General features: G+C 29.8%; 1 protein-coding gene and 2 long non-coding RNA genes across 5 annotated transcripts; 1 reads left to right on the top strand and 2 right to left on the bottom strand.

Annotated features, from left to right (window-relative positions):
- Positions 1–284: 284 nt before the first annotated feature.
- On the bottom strand, positions 285–16204 carry LOC108003828 (tumor necrosis factor receptor superfamily member 4-like). Of its 2 annotated transcripts, none has more exons than XM_017066358.3 (2): positions 15654–16204; positions 285–2426 (listed from the first exon to the last, which is right to left on the bottom strand). In XM_017066358.3, the coding sequence occupies exons 1-2, from the start codon at positions 15717–15719 to the stop codon at positions 1962–1964; spliced, it is 531 nt and encodes a 176-aa protein (XP_016921847.1). In that variant the 5' UTR covers positions 15720–16204; the 3' UTR covers positions 285–1961. The 2 variants fall into 2 exon arrangements, with proteins under 2 accessions (XP_016921847.1, XP_061932534.1); XM_062076550.1 differs by lacking the exon at positions 15654–16204 and adding an exon at positions 3377–3507.
- Positions 3859–10145, top strand: LOC133666297 (uncharacterized). Its single transcript, XR_009830273.1, has 3 exons — positions 3859–4872; positions 4946–5055; positions 8239–10145. It is a non-coding gene; the product is annotated as an uncharacterized LOC133666297 (long non-coding RNA).
- A 911-nt stretch (positions 16205–17115) lies between the features above and the next one.
- On the bottom strand, positions 17116–20257 carry LOC133666353 (uncharacterized). Of its 2 annotated transcripts, none has more exons than XR_009830436.1 (2): positions 19376–20257; positions 17116–19015 (listed from the first exon to the last, which is right to left on the bottom strand). It is a non-coding gene; the product is annotated as an uncharacterized LOC133666353 (long non-coding RNA). The 2 variants fall into 2 exon arrangements; XR_009830437.1 differs by having other exon boundaries at positions 17116–18284.
- Between the last annotated feature and the right edge of the window lie 302 nt (positions 20258–20559).

Genomic DNA, 20559 nt, shown 5'->3' with positions numbered 1-20559 from the left:
TTTTTATTTTTTTTTTTTCATTATGTATAATATGATATGATTATGCTATAATATAGTATACGTATTCGTATCGTTATTATACCGTGCATATAATAATTCGAATGATATTATCGACGAATTATGTCCGATATAAATATATTCGTCAAGACGCGACAATAGTATCACTAATTAAACATATATATTTGAGCATCGAAGAAATATATAAGTATACATATTGACAGACTCTTTCTATGATTTTTCGAGCGTGAACATAATAGAGGAGAAGGTTGTAATAGAAGAAAGAATTTATATAGATTATTATATCTGTATTTTATTGTGTCATAGTAGACGTGTTTCTTGCGGCCACGTCCATCGATGGAATGAACATTGACGTAAATAAATAAAACGGATATAGAAAATATAATGGTATTTTGGTAAATTTCTATTCGAAATTATTAAGATAATTATTTCATTAATGATTGTATGGAAAACAATGTTTTTATATTCCCTGCAATATTTCGATAATGAAATTACAACAATTTTTCGTATAAAAGTATTGAAGATAAAATCAATATATCTCGAACAATGTATCTCAAAAAAAGAAAGATTATATTACAATTATAATGGGAGATTTCTGTTCACAAATTTTAATAACAACTTAATCATATCATTATTGTTCTTAACTTAATTATTATTATTATTCTTATATTTACAGAAATGTATTTACACGCTTTGTATATATGAGTAATTTCTAGCGGCGTGTATACACATAATTTCACATTAAAATTCGCTCATTTTATATAATAAGAAATCTTTCTAACGAGATCATACAGAAAAATGTTTGGTAATTTTTGAACATATGTACATTATTCTGCAAAAGTTTGGAATTCTCTTAGAGAAACTTCTATTAGAAACTTGTAAAAATTTGCAATCTAAGATAAAATGTTTTTGTTTTCTCGAATTAAGTTATGTAACATTGATTATTAATTAATTAATCCAAACTTTTGAACAGTATAATAATATATTAATACGCAGATATACAAATTTATTTTAAAAATAAAAGAGTTCTCCAGATTTCTTAACAAAAAAAAAAGGAGGACTCTTTTTTTTTTCTTTTTTAAAGTAAAAATTCGCATAATATTAAAGAGATCTTTGAGTATATAAATATACTTAAATTCTAAGTGTACATTATATCATTCAGGGATCTACAATCAGGATGCTCTTAATTATCCCTTAATTAATTAAGTTGCTGAATACATAAATAATAATTTGCATTTTTGGATCTTAAAAAAAAAAAGATTTTTTTTAGATTTTGTTTCTTTAGCTATCATATATATTTAGCTATCCGAATCTTTAAAACATTTTGAAAAGAAAATATAAAATCGATGTTATTTAATGAATATATAACAGCATAATAAACTAGAAGTATTATAATTATAAATAATTATTGACATCAAAGGTGCGATACACATATTATTCAATGAAACGCAGTGTTTACAATAATATACACCATAAAGTTCTATAAATTCTAATAATTAAACGAAAATAAAATTCTTATTAATTTCGTATATTACATTTTATTAACTACTTAGTAACTAACTGACTAGTAATCGAAGATCGGTTCAAGATCCGATCATCTCCACTTCGAAGAATTATATTAATAATCATATACAAGAGAAAAACAATAAGAAAGTTGAAAAAATGAGCACCAGAGTTGACAAGTAGTTGTAATTAAATTATAACTTAATTAATACGAAAATTAGTCATCAAGTTTAAATCGTCCATGACAAAAAAGAACTTTCTTCTTATACAACTTCAACAGGAAGAAATATTAGCTTATTTAACAGAAATGATAAACAATTTTGTTCACGTTGAACACAATAATTCTCCGCAAAAAATTCTTCAACAAATTGTCTCCATAATAAAACGGAAGCAAAATATATAACGGCAGTAACTAAACCCAGCGATCAAAGATTTTACATTTAGAACCTTTCCAAAGAATTCAATTCTTCATTAAGAATGGCCGCTTCAGCATCCTTCTCTAGCAATTCCTTTCCATCGTCTAACTGGTCTTGTCCATCAGGATCATTTACCAAGATACTCTCTTCTCCAGTTTCTAACGCATCTTCCGGAGCCAGAAACAAATTTGTTCGCCCTTTGCATTTTCTCTGGTAATCAGGATTATCTGGAGCTGGTCTGTGACAAGAGTCGCAGACGGTGTCCGTTTTTGAAGTGCAAGGATGCGCCTCGTACAGACCCGGACCACATCTAGAGCAGATCCAGCAAGGCTGAATGCTGTGGTGAGGACTGTAGGTGCCTGGTGCACATTTTCCACATTCAGTATCACGACCACGAACGCAACGGTTCACAACACCCCATCCTGGACCGCATCTGCTGCAATGACTGCCGCCCTTCTGATGCCTGATACGTGGTCTCGCTTCGTTCACCTGGAACAACGACAAACACGATTGGTCAGAGAGAATTCGTTGAACACTGGAACCTCACGTTGCCCTTAATTGTTACACATCGAGCTTTCTTCAGTGATCTCGACATTTTTCGAATTTTTGAGATTTTTTAATCGATTAACCTTTTAGAAGACAGTATACGGTTTCAATTTCGAGAGAATGAAGGATACTTTCGAGAAACGTGATAGTGATTTATTTAGAAGACAAATTATAAAGTTGGATAAAAAATCTTTAACGAGAAATCGTTAAGCAAACCGGTTTCGAAAAAATTTGTAGCGGCAGATGTAACAGAATTTGTAATTAATTTTAAATTGTTTATTAAATTATGTTAATTTCTTTTCTTTTGCAAGAGTATAATTGTATATTTATTTATATATTTTATATTGCGGTTTTATTTCCTATGCGTTTGCAAAGATAAATCCTAATTAATTTTAAAAATTATTATTATATATTTAATTTTTAAATTATTAAAAAACAAAATTATAACACATATGTATTTATTTAGTTAAACGAAAATTTCAGTTTATTAATATGTTTTAATATATTTATTTTCAATAAGTATATGCTTTCAATATGTTTATTATTTATTTTTGTATTACTCATTCCTTATGATATTTTTCAATACATAAATATATTATCTAAATATGATAAAAACAATAAAGTGGATAAATTAATTAAAATAAATTTTTAAACTATGCACGATAACGATAAAGTTATTTTTTTAATTGAACAATCAAATATTGTATATGATACATAGAGTTGAAAGTCATTTTGTTCTAAATTTATAGCATAGCTTCAAGGAACAGGTGCTAAAGGATAAAACCACCTGACTATGGGAACACCTTGTGTCTTTCTTTTATAATCTCAAACATCGATCGAGATACAGCGAAAATGCGTACAATCAACCAGCTAAGAATTTTTTATAACTTTACCATTAGCTTTATTTATATCTTCATGAATTTTTATAAACGATCGTTTGATTTTCTTTCAGATGCAAATAACGATTTCAAAGAATATTCTTTGGAATATTTTCTTTTGAATATTCAAGCTAATAACATCTTTTTTTCAGAATTAATTTTGTGTTATAATACGAAGTTTCATGTCTTTAAATAATCAGGTTAGGTTAATAATAAGAATAATTCTATGGTTAAGATATTTTTAATATTACATAGAAGCAGAAAAAATCTTTTATTTTATTAAACACAATCAAAATTTTTTCAAATTATTCAAAATCATTATAATTCCAATTAATTTTTATTTTTCGAAGAATATCCATCTTTTACATACACGCACAGAATGTTCTATTATGATATTAATACGTTTATTGTACCATATAGTAGTCCACATCGTTTGAAATTAATGAAGATAGAGGGCACGAAGAACGTCGTTTGTAATGAAAAGAACGATTCGGTCCAGTGGTATAGTTTCGTCGCAGCTGACAGCTGTCGCTGTTTGTTGGCACGCGCCAACAGTCACCAAACCATCAGGTGCATCATTACACCGGGCTCCATTCATTTGTGAAACTTTTTCATCTTTTCTTTTCTTTTATTTCATTACCTCATTTTCTCCTTAGCGACAATACTAAGTAAATTCGATCGAGATGAAGCAATGTCAGTTGCTCGAAATATGTATCACATTGTAAGAGTTTTTAGATTAAAATTTTAAGGTTATAGAATTTTTATAAGTTTTAAAAACAATAATTAAATATTAATTTAACAATGAAGTTTTTAATATTAAGAATAAGTTAATATTAAAAATAAGTTTTTTCTACATAATAATCGAATTTTTTCATTTAATTATCTTTTTCATTTATTTTTCTTAATTATCTTCCTCTCAGCGAACATTATCTTTCACAAGTAACTATCATATGAGTTCCTTAATTAAAGGTAATATTATCCTCGAAGCTTTGCTCTTTCTTTGTAAAAGTTTTGATTAATATGAATAAACATTTTCAAAATCATTAGAAAAGCAACGTAAATCTACGTAACAACGTAAAATCTACATAATTGTAATTAAAGCTTTAAATCCTTTTTCATATTTTAAATATTTTCATAGAAATTATAATTCTGACATATTGTCAAATGTAAATCCAGTAATATCAACAAAGATGAAATTACAAAAAACTTTTTATTCTTTTAAAGTTGAGATTCTTTTGTCTCTCTTTTGATTTTATTAATATAACTCTTTTGATATTATTAATATAATACATAAATAATACATATTATAAAATATTAATTTATACATAGAAAATGTTGCATTAATTCGATTTCAGTTTAAAAATAACTTGAGAAAAACAACGAAAAATATAAAAATTTAGTTGTATATATAGATAATTCTTCAAAAGACTCGAGTAGCAAACAACATATGAATTTATTTATATGTAGGTAGTGTCATTTTATCGGTCGCGTAACACGAGCTCGACGATCACGTAAGGATGCACCCTGTCAATTTGCGAGCAAGACAAGTCCCATCAAAGGGGTTAATAATAGTGATCTTTTCAGCGCCGTATTGTCGTTGTCAAATTATCTGATCAGCTCATTACACATACGACATATGCTGTCCCTTAAAATAACTCAAAGTTCAAGCTGCTCGGAGTCAGTTGGCACTTGAGGTTAATATTTCTTTTTATATATATATTTCGATATCAATATGACTAACGATACTTAACGTAATAGAAATTCAGTCACTATAAAAAAAATTCAAATGTTGAGTTGCATAGGATTTCATTTTTTATTAATTGATGATCAAGAAAAGTTAGGTTATTTCGAGTAATTGGCAATCAATTCTTGATTTTTTTGAACAGGATTTTACTTTTTTACGACAAACTTTTCTCTTGTACGACTTATAAACAGTAGTTAAAGATCGTTCTTGGAATGGAAAAAAAAATAATTTTCTTCACGATCGGTGAAGCGTCTCTTCGAAAGGTCGCTGTGTCCGGAGGGTTCTTCGTCTTTAATCAATAATAAAAGGGTTGACGTACGGAAGCTGAACAGGAAATTGCATCCTGGAAAGGAATTGGCATAAGTATTCGAGTGGCTACACTTGGAAACAGTCTTTAACAATTTCCGATCATTTCTCCGTACTTGTAACTGTAGGCTCCTCCTAACCTCTTCCTTTTCCTTAGCACGTAAAACACTGTCGTTCGAATACAGTGAAACCTGAGCTTGACAAATCCATGGAATTTGCACTGTCTCTTTAACCACTAGGTTCAAGTGACTAACGAAAAAAAAGAACCAGAAAAAGAAACCAGAAGATGATACTTGAGGATACATGATTCTCGAATCAGATTTTCAAGAATAACGATCATTATTATTTCAAGTTGAAAATTTTATAAAAATTATTATTTTTTAAAATAAATAACAATTATTCATAATTAGTGAAAAAACAAAAGAACAGTTTATGTTTTCTAAAAGTATTTAATCTTGTAAAAGTATTTACAAGATTTTTCTTCTTTCAGTTTTAATTTAAACAAGTACAAAAGAATGCATATAATCGATTATTTTATGCTCGCAAGGAATCGAAGTTTTTGAACCGAAGACGAGTAAAAGAGAGATCTTTTGTTTCGTAAACAGATGTTCAGGAACAATCTTTCACAGGACTACATCATTTTCAAACTCAATTACAGCTCAGGTATACCATCTTGTATCCATAATTCACGGAGGAACGTGTTATGATCTAGATCTGTCATGCTCGCGACCACCATTATAATCTCACTCTCGCCGGATAGAATTTATCACACGTTCGATCTTGAGAATCTCGAGACGCCATCGTATCTCGATGCGAGTTTTAGAAACAGCTGAAAATAATCAGTGAATAATTTATGCACTATCAGCTGTTTCATATCTCTTTTTTTTTATTTAAAAATTAATCGATTGAAATTTTAAAATAGAATTTCTTCTGAATAATATAATAACATTTAAAATAATAATTAAATTGATATTGAAAGAAATTAGTAATTTTCGTCCATTGTTTAATTTTAAAAATTTAAAGATTAAACGAATTTCACACCAGTTGTTCGTGTCACATGTCGATTATTATAAAACGGAAGACGTGGAAGAAAGACTAGAAAGAGAATGATTTACAATCGGTCGTAGATCCGTAACTACAATGACGGAAGTAACGGCGCTCATAGTGACGAGTATGAATAGGACATCCGGTAGAACGGACAAAACGGAAGCAGTAATTGCGGTGGCTTTTGTGTCCCCCTTTTCGTTTTTTTTTTTTCAGTGCCGGTCGCCCCGATAAATTTCGATTGAAAATCATTCCTTCCTGATCGTGACGCACCATAGATATTTCTCTTTGAATTTCCTCCCTGGCGAACCATAACCTTTCCTCGTAAATCGTTTAAATTTTTTCTGATTCATCGATCAATCGATGAAATTCTGAGCAAAATTTGTCCAACACGAATATTCTACGTCATTCATAATTATCTCGTTTTTTCTTTTCAAATAACATCCAAATTAAAATCATAATTATTCTCTTAACATGTTTAATCGCGATAATCATTTATGACTTAAGCTTGGGTCACGAACAAATTCAACCACTCGACTGAAAACAGCGTGCGTTTTAATAGATATACTCTTTAATGTTAAATGGCAATGCGAGTATCGCTCGATTTAAAAAGAAACGTTCGATGGAGTTTCACCTCGTTTCGCAGAGCGTTCGTTTAAAAATATTTTTTCCTTTGCGTCAAAAAATAAATTTCGCTATATTTGAGAAAAAAATAAAACTCGTTTTACGAGGGAGGCCATCTTTCTTTTTCTTATTACTTTTCGATACTGTTTGAATTGCAGCGAGAAATAATTTTTTTTTTTTAGATAAATCTTTAATTAACTACTAATTAAATACTGATCCAAATATATATATATATAAATAAAATTGCGATAACAAGTGAAAAAATAGAAATTTTAAGTTTTTTATTGTTTGAAATTTTTACAATTTGCGAAAAAAATACAAATTGGAAACTTTATTTTCTCCCGTACTGTTTTCAATTTTTTTTTTTTTTAATGCTGAACACCAGATAAATTAAATTTCGTTACGTGATCGTTCGTGGCTCTGATATTTCGGCGGTTGGCTAAATTGCTGCCCATATACATACTACACACTGTGTTTATGCAACGGCGCGTGCACAGTACCGCCGACTTTTTGTCTTCATCTTCCTGTACTGAGGTCAACTGAAAACAACACGTACGCACACGAATGCAAAATGCTTTTTTCTATATTGTACGCTCCGTGATAAATTTAATTTTTTTCATTCCAAGAAAAAGAAATGTTATTCTTTTTTTTTAATAATTATAATATACAACGTACAAGCGACTCGATACAGAAAAATGGATATAACACGGAATACATGAATTCAATGAAATCAATGTATTTTCGAATATCCAACACTAATCCGAAACTCTCCATTTACTATACTATAGATGCGTAGCAAAAAGTGCATCTGAAAGCGTCTTTAATCTAATAATCCACTTTTGAGGCACAAAGCGGAAGATATTGTTATTAATTCATCGACAGTTATCGCCACCACTTTGAACATATAAATCTTCCAATCCCCAGATGATCCAATTCTACTTAAGCTCTATTTTCATCTATAAAAATAAATTCATGGAGTTAATAACAGGCAAAAACAAGACATAATTTTAACCTAACTTTTCTCTTACATACTTCCTATACACTTAACGTCCTTTTACTCACTTTCCATGCTTGATATCATTCTTTTCCAATTTCAAATCCCACAGCCTCGAAAATGAATAATCAACGAGTAATAATAATAATAATAAATGTTTTCCAGGCTAAAAAACTTTTCCCCCTGATTCGTCCCAGCCTGTTGCGTATACGCAACGGTCTATGAAGAGACCAAGTGTGACAAGGTGGTCAAAGGGTTGCGCACGTGTTCGAGCGGACAAAACGCTTCAAGTGCGGCAAACTGCACGCAGTGGTGTCACGGCACGCTGGACTTTTCCCCCTTTACCTTTTGACTGTTGCATCGGGGATCGTTCAGCCCCGAGGGTGAAACGAATCGACGCAGCTGCGCCGTCCACGCTGATAATTATCTCCGTTCGCTACCACCCTATTGTTTCTTGAACAACCGCCTCCCTATATCCATAAGCTGACTCTTGGCCTGGTTACGAGCCTTCCTTTTTCAGGCCCCGCGGGTCCTCCTACGCAGCTGCCTTTCGAAGGGATGCATGAGAATAAGAGGATACTGTTCGAGGCTGTTGCAACAAGGAGAGTTAATTTTTTATCGTACTGAAAAATCGTTGTCGATTCTGCGAGAAGAAGAAGAGTTGCTCCGTCACGTCGCATATATTTTAATACGATTTTTCTAATGAAATATAAAATTTCAGAATATTTGCTTTTTTTTTTTTTTGAATTTTTGTTTTAACATATTTAATTATATTACCGTCTCGACAAACGTGGTTATCCTTAACCTAAAATTGGAAATCTGCAGCGAGATGAAAAGAGGAGAGTATTAAAAAAGAGACTTGTTTTAAAACAATCCCATTTCTACAATTTTATATTAAAAAAGAAGAAGAGGAAGAGGTAGAAGAAGCTTTCTCAATGAGTTAAATTGTTTAATAAATAAAATTTTTCTTGCGCCAGTTTCTTCGACTTCGGTGCAGGAGAAGTCTGTAGCTTACTTTATGATGTGAAAAAAAAAGAAAGAAAAAAAAAAAAAAAGAAAGAGGATCAGCCACGTTTCCGGCGGCTCTTTTCACGGTGCTACGGAAAAAATGGGAACGCGGTTCTTTAGAGAGGTGTTTTCGTGCGCACCGCCTCTTTAGAGAAAATTTTCAAAGAAACGCGTTGAATTTGCTTATAAAAACAGGAAAAAAAAAACCGAAAAAATACACGTCGGCGTAGAATTTATAGTATAAACATTTAAACCAGATGAATTTCGGTTATTGTAATTAAATGGGTATTGAGAGATAACGAAATTTGTAAAATTTGTATGAAAAAAAATTATACTCTCTTTATTCCTAAAATTAGAATTTGACTACTATTTTAATAATTGTCTAATATTTTTAATATACAAGTTTCATTAGCTATTTGAATACATTGATCTGTTATCCAATAACATTTCATTTATTATTTTTTTCTGATCTTAAAATTTATCCTACCTTTATATTGTATTTTTATTTTCTTGGTTCGTATGCATATACTCGCCGTGAAATTTCATTCTAACCGATAAACAAATAAACAATTCGACAGGTAAAACAAACAAAGCTCGCCAAGCCAATTACTCTTCTACGTTGCTAGTAGGAAAATAGATGGAGGAAAAACAAAGATGCTTAAGAGGACGAAGATTCACGAAGTGTTGGTTATTTCGAAAATGAAAAGTTGTTGGAAAATGAAGAAAGCGAACTTGAGCTGAAAACCGTCAAATTGCAATTTGATGCATGGGCCGGCTTTCAAAGTTGCTTTTGCAAATCGTTCGAGCGTGCGCTTGCTAACGAGCCGGCCGAAATTAATGAGCAACGACTTACTGCCTTAAGATGGTTAGGTTAGGTTTAGAAAAACTGTATGATAATACGTTGTCTTTATTCCGGCGATATTCGCACGATGAACCAGAGATTTTACTATACTTATCGAAAAGATACGTTTACCATCGAGAAGACAAATTTGAAATTATGTTATAAATAATATGAAAAATTTTAAAAAAGAAGGAAATAAATTAAAATTTATACAGATATAAAAGTTTGTTTTAACCAGGTTGTTCACTTAATAATCGAAAATAATTAAGGAGAATAATCAGCTGCTTTTGAAAAATTCGCAATCTACAATCACCAGTTGGTTTCTTATACCAGTTGGTTTTTACGTTGTCGGTAAATTATTCAGTTCACTAGGGTATTTTGTGGTTTATGAGATTCATTAGCATACCATGGGAATCTAGAATCGTCGCTTCCACCGATCTCGATTTCCACGACCCTGTTTGCGACCTATACGTTATCAACTTACAAGTGGTATTTTATATTTACACGGTGAAATATAAAATAGTAAGCTTACTATTAATATAAGCTTAATATTCGAAGAAAATCTGCACTTATCTTCTTTTATTATTATTAAATTCAAGAGTATTTAAATTTATTAAATTTCATTAAAATCATGATTTATTTCAATATATACATATATTTTATCTTTAGATCATTATGTAATCAATTGACAATTTCACGCATATTTCTCGGATTTAAAGATATTAAAAAACAAATAAATAAAAAATTTTATATTCCTTAAAACACAAATTCAACGTTAATTTATAAAACGAATAAAACGCGATCGAGTATTAATCAATATTTTTAAATAGTTTTTTGTGTCACGTAGTTTCTTCCTCCGATTGACCGTGTCTTCTTAGAACGTTTAATTTTAGTTTCGCGAATCAAAGCGCGAAGGGAATTGAAATTACCGCGGAAACTAATGTTCTCCACTCCACCCGGCAGGGCTCGATTCATTAATTTTTGTGCAAACATACGCATAACACATGGCTGCGCGCGCACATTTCTGTCGCACACAATGGAATTCCCAGCGGCCTCTGGGACAAGCTTTGCCGGTTCGCCACGGTACGATAAACACTGCAAACGATAAATGCTGCATATGCTTTGATTATGATCGAAATCATTGCTATTGTTTTATTATGAATTGTCTTTTTACGCGCAATTATCGATAAAATCTGTTCCCTCTTTTGCATCTCTTTCTGGATAATTGAAATTAAAGATCCTTCATTTGCAATTATTTTAATTTGAAATGTAATTCAAAAGATGCACTTTCGGTACAAGAATAAAGTTTTAAAATTACATTAAACAGTATTATTCGTAGGGTGATATATTCCTTTATATCTTTATCGTTATGGTAAAATTTTTATATATCGTTGCTCCTTACGAACGGAATAAAAAAATTAATTCGAAATCTAGATTATAAAAACTTTCGTCTAGCAAGATCCATAAAATGCAAACTTCGATTACGACTATCTGAAAAAAAATGTCAAAGAAAAATCGTAAAAAAAAAGTATTTCTCCGAGAATACCTACTTTAAAAAGTTTCTCGCTAACAATGATCTGCACTTCGAGTCTACGTTCAAAAAGAGAAAAAAAAAAAAAAAGGAAAGAAAAGAAAAAGAAAAAAAGAAAGAAAACGAAGGGAAAAAAGTAAAAAAATAAAAAATGACAAAAATCACGAGAAAGCGGATCAACGGATTCTGTGATCCGATTTTAAATATTTCACGCACGCCTCGATTTTTATTTTTATTTATTCCCAGTGACAGCGCATAATCCCTCGAGCGTTTCGATTTCTCTCGAACACTTTCGTTGCAGCACGCCTGCCGCTCCTACTTCAGCACGAATTTTTCGCGGAGGCTTTTTACATGGCGCTCGATGATCCCTCTGCCGTCACCGTTGGATAATCGGTTTCTCGAGTGCGCACGAGTGTGCACATTACGGTAACTTTCGACGTTAGCGATGCGCTTTGTGCATAGGCACGAGTTCGCTGGCTAAAATTTGTTGAATATTCCATGATCCCGCGATACTTGCTCGCGAGGATGGGACGGGTTCTCGTGAAAGGCGACCCATTTATGGCGTCAAGGAGGAATGCACGTGCGTGAAACTGGGCCTCGACACTTGGGACGCCGCTTTAGGACCGTTCCATTGGGATTTTCGAACAGAAACGGACATGTAACTTTGAATTTTATCTTGAATTTTATCTTATTGTGAATGAGTTTTGTGTGATCAAGCAAAGTCAAAAAATACACAGAGAGGTTAAGTTATCGTATTGACTGGACACGGCCATCTATACTTTTTTTTCTCCCGTTCTTTCGCTTCTTTTGTTGAGTTTGTTCAATAATAGAACTCGTTGAAACGGTGTGTTTATAAAAGAAGAAATAGGAAATTTAAAATGAGCGAAAAGTTTTGCAAAGTGTTGCGACGAACGTTTAATGTGATTATTGATTCTATATCATTTTATGATTTTATCTAACATGGATTATAATTCATCGAGAGAATAATAGCTTTTACGAAGAGAATACTCGAGTCGGATTAACAGAATCGATGAAACGATAAAACTGGGTCAAAAAGTTACATTATAACTCTTGAAACATCAATTTCCTTTTATAACGTAAAACGTTGTGCGAAACATTGTGCTTGATAGTAGCGATAATTAATTAAAACAGAATACAGATAAAAACAACGTAATATTTTTTTAATTGAATTCGAAACAAGTTCTCTCTACATTTTTCAAATAATTTTTCATAATAAATTTATGAAAAGATTTATAAAGATCGTAATTATGTATATATATATATATCGATAAATTTTAAAGAACTTTTCGAGGTTATGAAATCCTAACTTTTGCTTAAGTTCGTAAATTCTTGGAACGAGTTAATGGTTTCAAAGTTTTAGCCGTTGCTGCACACCATTAGTACCGAAAGAATTAATCATTTTTTCTCAAGAAAAAAAAATTGAACTTGCTAATCCATTACCAACTTCATAACGGAACAAATAAATTAAAAAATTATATTCACGAATTTAATAATACCCACATATTTAAATATACACAAGTATATTTTAACATTAGTATGTATTTAACATGGAATGTTAATACATCAATAATAAGAAAAAAGAGATAAGTCCCACTTATTTGTCATTCAGTTAATCGATTTAAAATAATTTCCAAGAAATATTCGATTATATATATATATATATATATATATATATATATATATAGTATTGAATCCTTTCTTGATGCAAAGTGGAATAGCGACAGTATTTTCCACTTTGTTAGCGCACACGGGAACGGCTGCCAATGTACGGAAGGTATATAAGAGAGGAAACGAGTTTTCTCAGCAACATCCAGCCTTTTGTCAGCTCCCACGACTTCTCGTGTCCACGCTTCTCATCGTCGTTGATCATTCCGACTAGATTCCATTGCACTTTTCCACGGTAATTCTCTCTATTCACGCGTTCTTCTTATTCTATTCCATTTTCTCTCTTTTCATTTTCTTATTTTTTTCTTTCTCTCTCTTGACATTTAAAAGTAAATAAATCGATTTCTTTGTAGAAATTTTATCTCGTTTATTTCTTTTATTTCTAACTATATTTGCTTCCGTCTGTTTGTTGTTCTTTTTTGAATCACCATTACGTATGATAAATCTAGGGACAGATAGATCTTTTTATTTTACTCAATCCATTATTCAATTTTTTTTCTACTTTCTACAAAAACAAAAGCTTGCGATTCGTTCCACTTCCGTAACTCACCCTGCCACAATAGTGGTAATTTACGAAGGTTTATTGTTATATAAAACATTTTTTCGCTTTGAAAAGAAAATACAAAAAAGTTTGTATTTGAACAAAATATTTACGAAACTCTTATATATATATATAATATTTTTAAAATTGGCTAAAATAAATTTAAAAGAAAAACAAATGGTATGATTAACCACAAAGAAAAACTCTATAAAATATTTTCATTCGATTTTCAGTATGTCGTATTAAAAACAAAATCCAGGAGAAATCCAAAAGATAAATCCTTTTTTCCCCTTTTAATATGTATAACTTACGCATCTTGTTTACATCGCTGCATGTGTCCATCCTGGGGGAGAACACTTCTTCGTTTGATCTTTCACATCTCTCTCGTTTAATGTTCTATTCCGCGTGTCTCCTTTTGTTTCCCGCCCCAGGTGATTGTTGTTGTTCCACTCGGTTTCTATTTTTCTTTTCTCCCGGCTTCCGCTCCCTCCTCCTCCCCCACCCTCTCACCCCTAACCGTTTCGCGAGCTTTCGTTAATTTCCCCGACGCGTATTTTCACCAATAACACCGAGTGATCTCACCCCTCAGCATAACCTTATCTCGGTTGTACATTGACCTTTCGGCCTGAATCCTAATGCATATATGCATGCACACATTGACTCGAAATAAAGGGCCCCCTCCCCTCCTCTTCCTGTTTCTCCTCCCTTTTTCTTTCTCTTTCCTTCACCTTTCTTTCGACCCGGCTCCTGTCTCTCTCTCTCTCTCTCTCCCCCTATCCGTTCTTCCGAGTATCGTTAACGAAACCACCGTGTGAGAGTCGATTTTATCTATCGCCAATGATTTCGACCAAGAAGATGTGTAATTAGCCCATAGGAGACGGGCAAAATTCGCAGGCATAGGAAAGTGTCTACCTCGTTTCCTTTCGCATAATAAAATAAAATTATTTCCTTTATTGGATTAATTTTTTCTTCTTTTCTTTTTTTTTTCTTTTCGTTCCGTTTCCGATTATAATCTGGATAATTGTTGTTATGATTTAAAAGTATTTTTTTATCGTACTATATATAGGATTTTATTCGTTGATAATAAAACAAATCGATTTGTAATTAACTCATAGGAGGTAGTTAAAAATTATATACGTGTAATTAGTCATGTAAAAATCGATTTAAAAGAAATGAAAGAAAATTGGTACGATAATTTTTATTTACGTAGGTTCGTAAAATTATCCAATGCGCAACGCGACACGAATAAAATGATTCCTTCGAATTCATTAATTACGACGTAAATTGCTGTAATCCTTTTGCCTCTAATTGCCACGAACGTAAAGGAAATATTCGAATATTCGAACGAGATAGCGACATGTTTTTATCCCGTGAAATTGATAACTTTATCCATCGACCCGGAAAAGAGAAAAGCTCTTGAGGATTTGAAATGCTCGATATCGTTCTCGTTTTGTCTTTGTTGCTTCGATCGATTTCCGTCTAAATATTTATTTATCGACGACCAGCGCTAATTGCCGAGAATTATCGTTTCCTTCGTGGCTCAAGATAGCCGTGGTGGTCTTTACGCAATTCATCCTGTTTCGATCGTAAATATGTAAAGTTTTACGGCATGTATACACGAAATAAAAATTCTCTTTCGAATAAACGATATAGATAATATCTCTTTGATAAACGAACGCAATAATAAAGAAATATTAATAATTATAAATAAAAATTATTAAATTTGTAAAATTAATAATCAATGTAAGTCGTAATTCAAGATTAAATTAGGTTATGTTATGAAAGATAAAATTTATAGAGAGAGAGAATATTAGTTTAAGCTATATTATCATAGATCTTGAGGAGAATATAACATAGTTTTCGTAATATTAATAACAATAAAAAATATAAAGTTTAATTTTTTAAAATCTTAAAAAAGGATGAAATAAATCTATATTATATATAAGTATATTTGATTTTAAATGTTTCTTTACCTCGAGAAGAGCAGTGAGCAAGCAAACTCCAAATACGGCAACGATTAATCTTCGAATAGAAAACATCCTTCTCCTCTGCTTATCGTTCCCTTTCGATACGTTTTACGTCGAAGTTGAGATATTAGCCAACAATCGCTTACAGCATCCGATGCGATTCCTTGCAGGTGCACATCGATCACAAACACCGAATCGAGAGTTCCGTTCTATTTTCGAATGAAACGATTAAAATCCGATTTCCACGGTCCACGACCCGGCTATGATTATATATTTTATCGATCGTAACAGGCTCAGTCTCTGGCTGGATTGAAATCTCACAATCGATTTATTGGATCGAATCTGCGATACGATATATGTACTAACGAACTAAATTTTCACAAATGACTTATATTAAAATGATTTAAAGTAAGTTCATAAATTCTTTTGAAGAATTTAAGAATAACGATTGATATTATTATTTCTTGTTTTTAACGAATAAAGATTTTCACTTTAAGACTTCACGAATCAAAGATCCGACTTCGACGGAGGCTGAGCGTGAATTGAGGGAACAGCAACAGTGCAGCTGTTATTGTTGAACACGCGCTCGATCACGTGGCTGCCTCCCACCATCGCATTTCAGCATCGTAGGGATACACAACTTAAACGGTCGATTAAATTAATGTTAATATTCGTGATTAAATAAATTAAAAAATCTTGACACTTTTTAAAAGAATAAAATTTATATCTATGTATTGATGATAATATATTGTCAAGAAATGAAAACAGATTGTTTATATATAAATATTGTAATTTTGATTTATGAGAATTATAGAAAATAAAGGTTAAAAGTATCTTAAATTTAGATGAAGAATAAAGCAGAGTGAGGCAGAAATTCAGATTCTGAAATGATTAATTTCAAAATAAGAGAGAGGTTAATATAGAGATAATTTGAAAATAAATATATAACATAATAATTTAATAATAATAATTTAAATTGGCACACAACAATAGAACTTCGATTCTATACAAATAATTTAAATTTTGTTATGTTATATTTAAAATTAATTATGCTGCAAAACATATTCAAAAGTTTGAAGCCATGTTGAAAAGTTTCCAAGTAATTAAACGTGAAATTTGAAACCTACCTGCACGTTCCGCAACTTCGCAAAAAATACTAGATTTTTGAAGAGGTGTTTCAGATATTTGATGCTGCCACGCGCCTGTAATAAGTTTTATGTCATGTGTACGTAATATCCTATAAGAATATATCTTACTCTATTGTTTATGTAATGTTTTTATATTATCTATAGATTTTACTATTATTTCTCAAGATATTATTATTTTCGACTTTATTCAGATTTTAACAAACATCTCATTAAAAACTAGCACCAAAAAATAGAGAAAATACGCATTATAACAAATTAAATAGATTTTAACAGTGAAAGTAAAATTTATAGGTTATTGGGTATATAATAATAAAGGTAAGTTTTTTTTACTTTTTTATATTTCTTTATTTATTTTTCTTTCTATTTTAATAGATATCCTTATTTGTCGATGATTATTGAAATTATTATCATAAAAGAAAAAAAGTTATTCAATATAAAAGATAAAATATTTTTCGATCAACATACGGATTTTGTCTAAAATCGATCAACGATGATCAATTCCTTGGACGCATATAGGTTAGAAAACAATATGTATTAGGTTCATTCGACCGTTTAATGACGAAATACAATCTACATAGAAAATATGTAGACTAAGAGAATGATCGAAAGATTGAAAAATCTGTGGATTGTAGTGGCAGGCGGTGAAGAAATTTGAGAACGAAACGCGCACGGTCCACGCGGAAGATAGAAAGTAAATTCGTTGATCTGTATTATCGTCATCTCGAGCAAAGACGATCAGTTACCTCAGCTGCGGTAGCAGCTGACAAACCTTCTGCCGTGGCAGCTTCGTTGTGAATATCCACCGGTGGATATTTTCTGGTGGACAGGTGCTTGCAATCTGCTCGTACGACAGCCGGCGTTCGTGACGATTCTTGCGTAGCAACAAATGAATCGAATTATTTAATATTTGACAAATATATGAATCGATTAATTTTTTAAAAAGTCACTAATATTAGATATTCTTTTACCTTAGAATAACGTAGATTAATAGTAAATTTCGTCTATGATAATATCTTCGTAAAGTATAAAAACTTAGAAAATTTTATTTCGAAAATCGATGAATAATGGCATTTATAATGAATTAATTAGTAAAATTAAAAAAAATAAAAAAAAGCTGATGAAACAATAATAACAAAAGATCTAGTCCAGGTGTTGATTCTATGATCTCTATAGACTGATTGTTTTCCATGCATAAATAATAGCTACATTGAATATAATTATATGATTATATAATATGATTCGTATTATATGAACTATCTATTATTGAATGAATCGAGATATTGTTAGTCGAAATATGGAATTAATATTTATTGAATATCGAACAAAAATGATTTTTCACAAAGAATAAAGAGACCGAAAATATGAATTTCTTTGTGCATAATACCATAATGATTATATAAATTAATATTTTGACTCCATGAATCATAGTCGTTTTAATTTATATTTAAGGTTCCAGATTTGTGCACTCGAGCACAGACCAGTTCTGTATCTGCAATATCAAAATAATTAATGATTCTTTGTATTACACGTTTGTGCATTAAATTAAGTCTACTGAATTTTATTTGTATCAGAATTTTGTATCTTATTGATAATATGTATGAATCATGAGATCATTTGTTTCTTGATTTCGGAACAAATAGATAGAAAATTTTTTTATATTATATCTTGAAAAGATTATAGAATTATTTTTCTTATTCTTAATGTTCTAAATTTGAATGTTTCAAAAATGGATTGCAATGTTAATAATGATGCGAATTGAAATTCAATTTCAAAATTAGGAATCAGAAATAAAAATATTCTATTACAGAATATGTTTTAGATACATATATAATATTTATTTGCATATGCATTTTATACATAATTAAATATGTATTTCTCAAAATATTTGTATTTATATATATAGGATATATTATATTTTGCAAAATACATTGTAAAGTAGAAGCTATGAGAATATAATAATCTATATTTTTATTCATTAAAGATTAGAACACTTTATAATTTTGTAAAATGAAAACGTATACAATTAAAATCACACGAATAAATATTCAAGAATAAATATAGATGAGAAGAATAAACAGAACAGCCAGAAATAGAGTACAAATTAAGAAATCAGCGTCATATCTAAAATGCCGTAAATGAAATAAAAAAAAATAGCAAATAAAGGATAGAAATAGGATAAAACCATCAGCGCCATCTCTTGATACTTTTCCGAAAATAATTCTACAAGCAATAGATAATAATTGAGATTGATTTTTTGAATAATGATTAGTATTTTTGCATTTTTTGAATTTTTATTATTAATTTATTTGCTCTTTTATTAATAGTTTATTATCACAATAAATATAATAATTGATATATATTTTTTAAAATTAAAATTATATTTATTGTTTCATGTTATTAATTTTTAATTTATAATCGTAAAAAAATATTTAAAATATTCTAATTGCGATTTTACATAAAATTATAAAATAATAATATGAATAAATATTTAAAATTTATTCTCTATGTTTTTAAAAGTTAATTTAAGTTATACAATTTCAGTTCATTTATTTACTGCATATTCAAATAGTAAAAAATTACCTATAGTAGAATGCAGGTGATTTATCGTTTATAGATAATGATCCAACAACAGTTTTTCATCCGTTCGTAATATCGATGAAATATACCAATATTTCACAAAATTACAAAATTATCACACATACTAATGAATATATTTAAACACTTACGAATCACACATGCATACTTTATATAATAAAATTCGTGTATGAATATAAATTATATATAAATTGAACTCGAGTAATCCAAACGATATCACGGTCGCAATGGAACTAAACTTTTGTAGTTTTTTCTCACTCGGTAACTTTCGCTCAGTGGACAAGATGGAGCATAGCAACGAACTATTTAAAAAATAGATGATTTTTAGTAAACGAATATTTTAAAATATGATATATTTAAATATTATAATTTTCAATATTTTATTAATATTTTTAATTAATTTTATAATTTCTTTATTTAAGAGTCGTATAATGATTTTTGATATTATGATTTATTAACTTTATTTAATATTATATATTTAAAAATTTTTTATTTATAATATAATTTATCATTTATTAAATTTATTATTTTTAAAAAAATATATTATTTTCAATTTTAAAATCATTCTATAAATATTTCTATATTATATTTTTTATATAGTAGAGAATGATAATAGCTATTAAATTATGTTATATATTTTTATCTTGTTTAATTAACTTCTTGAAAAACAACAATCAACATATTTTTATTTCTTTTTAGAATTAGAAATCATCCAATAAAAATATAATCGATTTCTGTCGATATATTAACATTTTGCAATTTATTTGCAATTTCATATTAAAATTTAATTTCAACTATTAATTATAGTTTTGCAATAATACTGCAATCACAGACGAAGTATTATGACAAATCGATACCGTTAAAAATAATACTAAAGTAAGGGGGCTCTGGAATCTCTTAAGCATAAGCATTGATATGAAAATACAATGAATGTTAAATCTATTTTATACCTTGTCTATGCTGTCTATTTTACATTTTATGAATGTTTCTATATGGCAGATACTGCCATCTATGTATATTTTATCGGTAGTTATCGTTTAACCACAGATGAATTCGTTTAAAATTTAATTTTTAAATTTAGCAATAAAATTAATTTTAAATTACAAAGAATTATAAATTCTTAGCAAAAATGAAAAGAAAATTTGTTATGAAAAACATAATATTTATGA

Source organism: Apis cerana, linkage group LG6, assembly GCF_029169275.1.
Source record: "Apis cerana isolate GH-2021 linkage group LG6, AcerK_1.0, whole genome shotgun sequence".
In the NCBI taxonomy this organism is placed as follows: Eukaryota; Metazoa; Arthropoda; class Insecta; order Hymenoptera; family Apidae; genus Apis; species Apis cerana.
This window is presented reverse-complemented; position numbering and strand designations above follow the sequence as displayed.

What these genes read in the sequence shown, in the direction of transcription:
- LOC108003828 (XM_017066358.3), bottom strand. Translation starts at nt 15,719, where the DNA reads ATGTTTTCTATTCGAAGATTAATCGTTGCCGTATTTGGAGTTTGCTTG. An exon ending in TGCTCACTGCTCTTCTCGAG is followed by an intron (nt 2,427 to 15,653) that starts GTAAAGAAACAT and finishes TCGTTGTTCCAG; the next exon opens with GTGAACGAAGCGAGACCACG.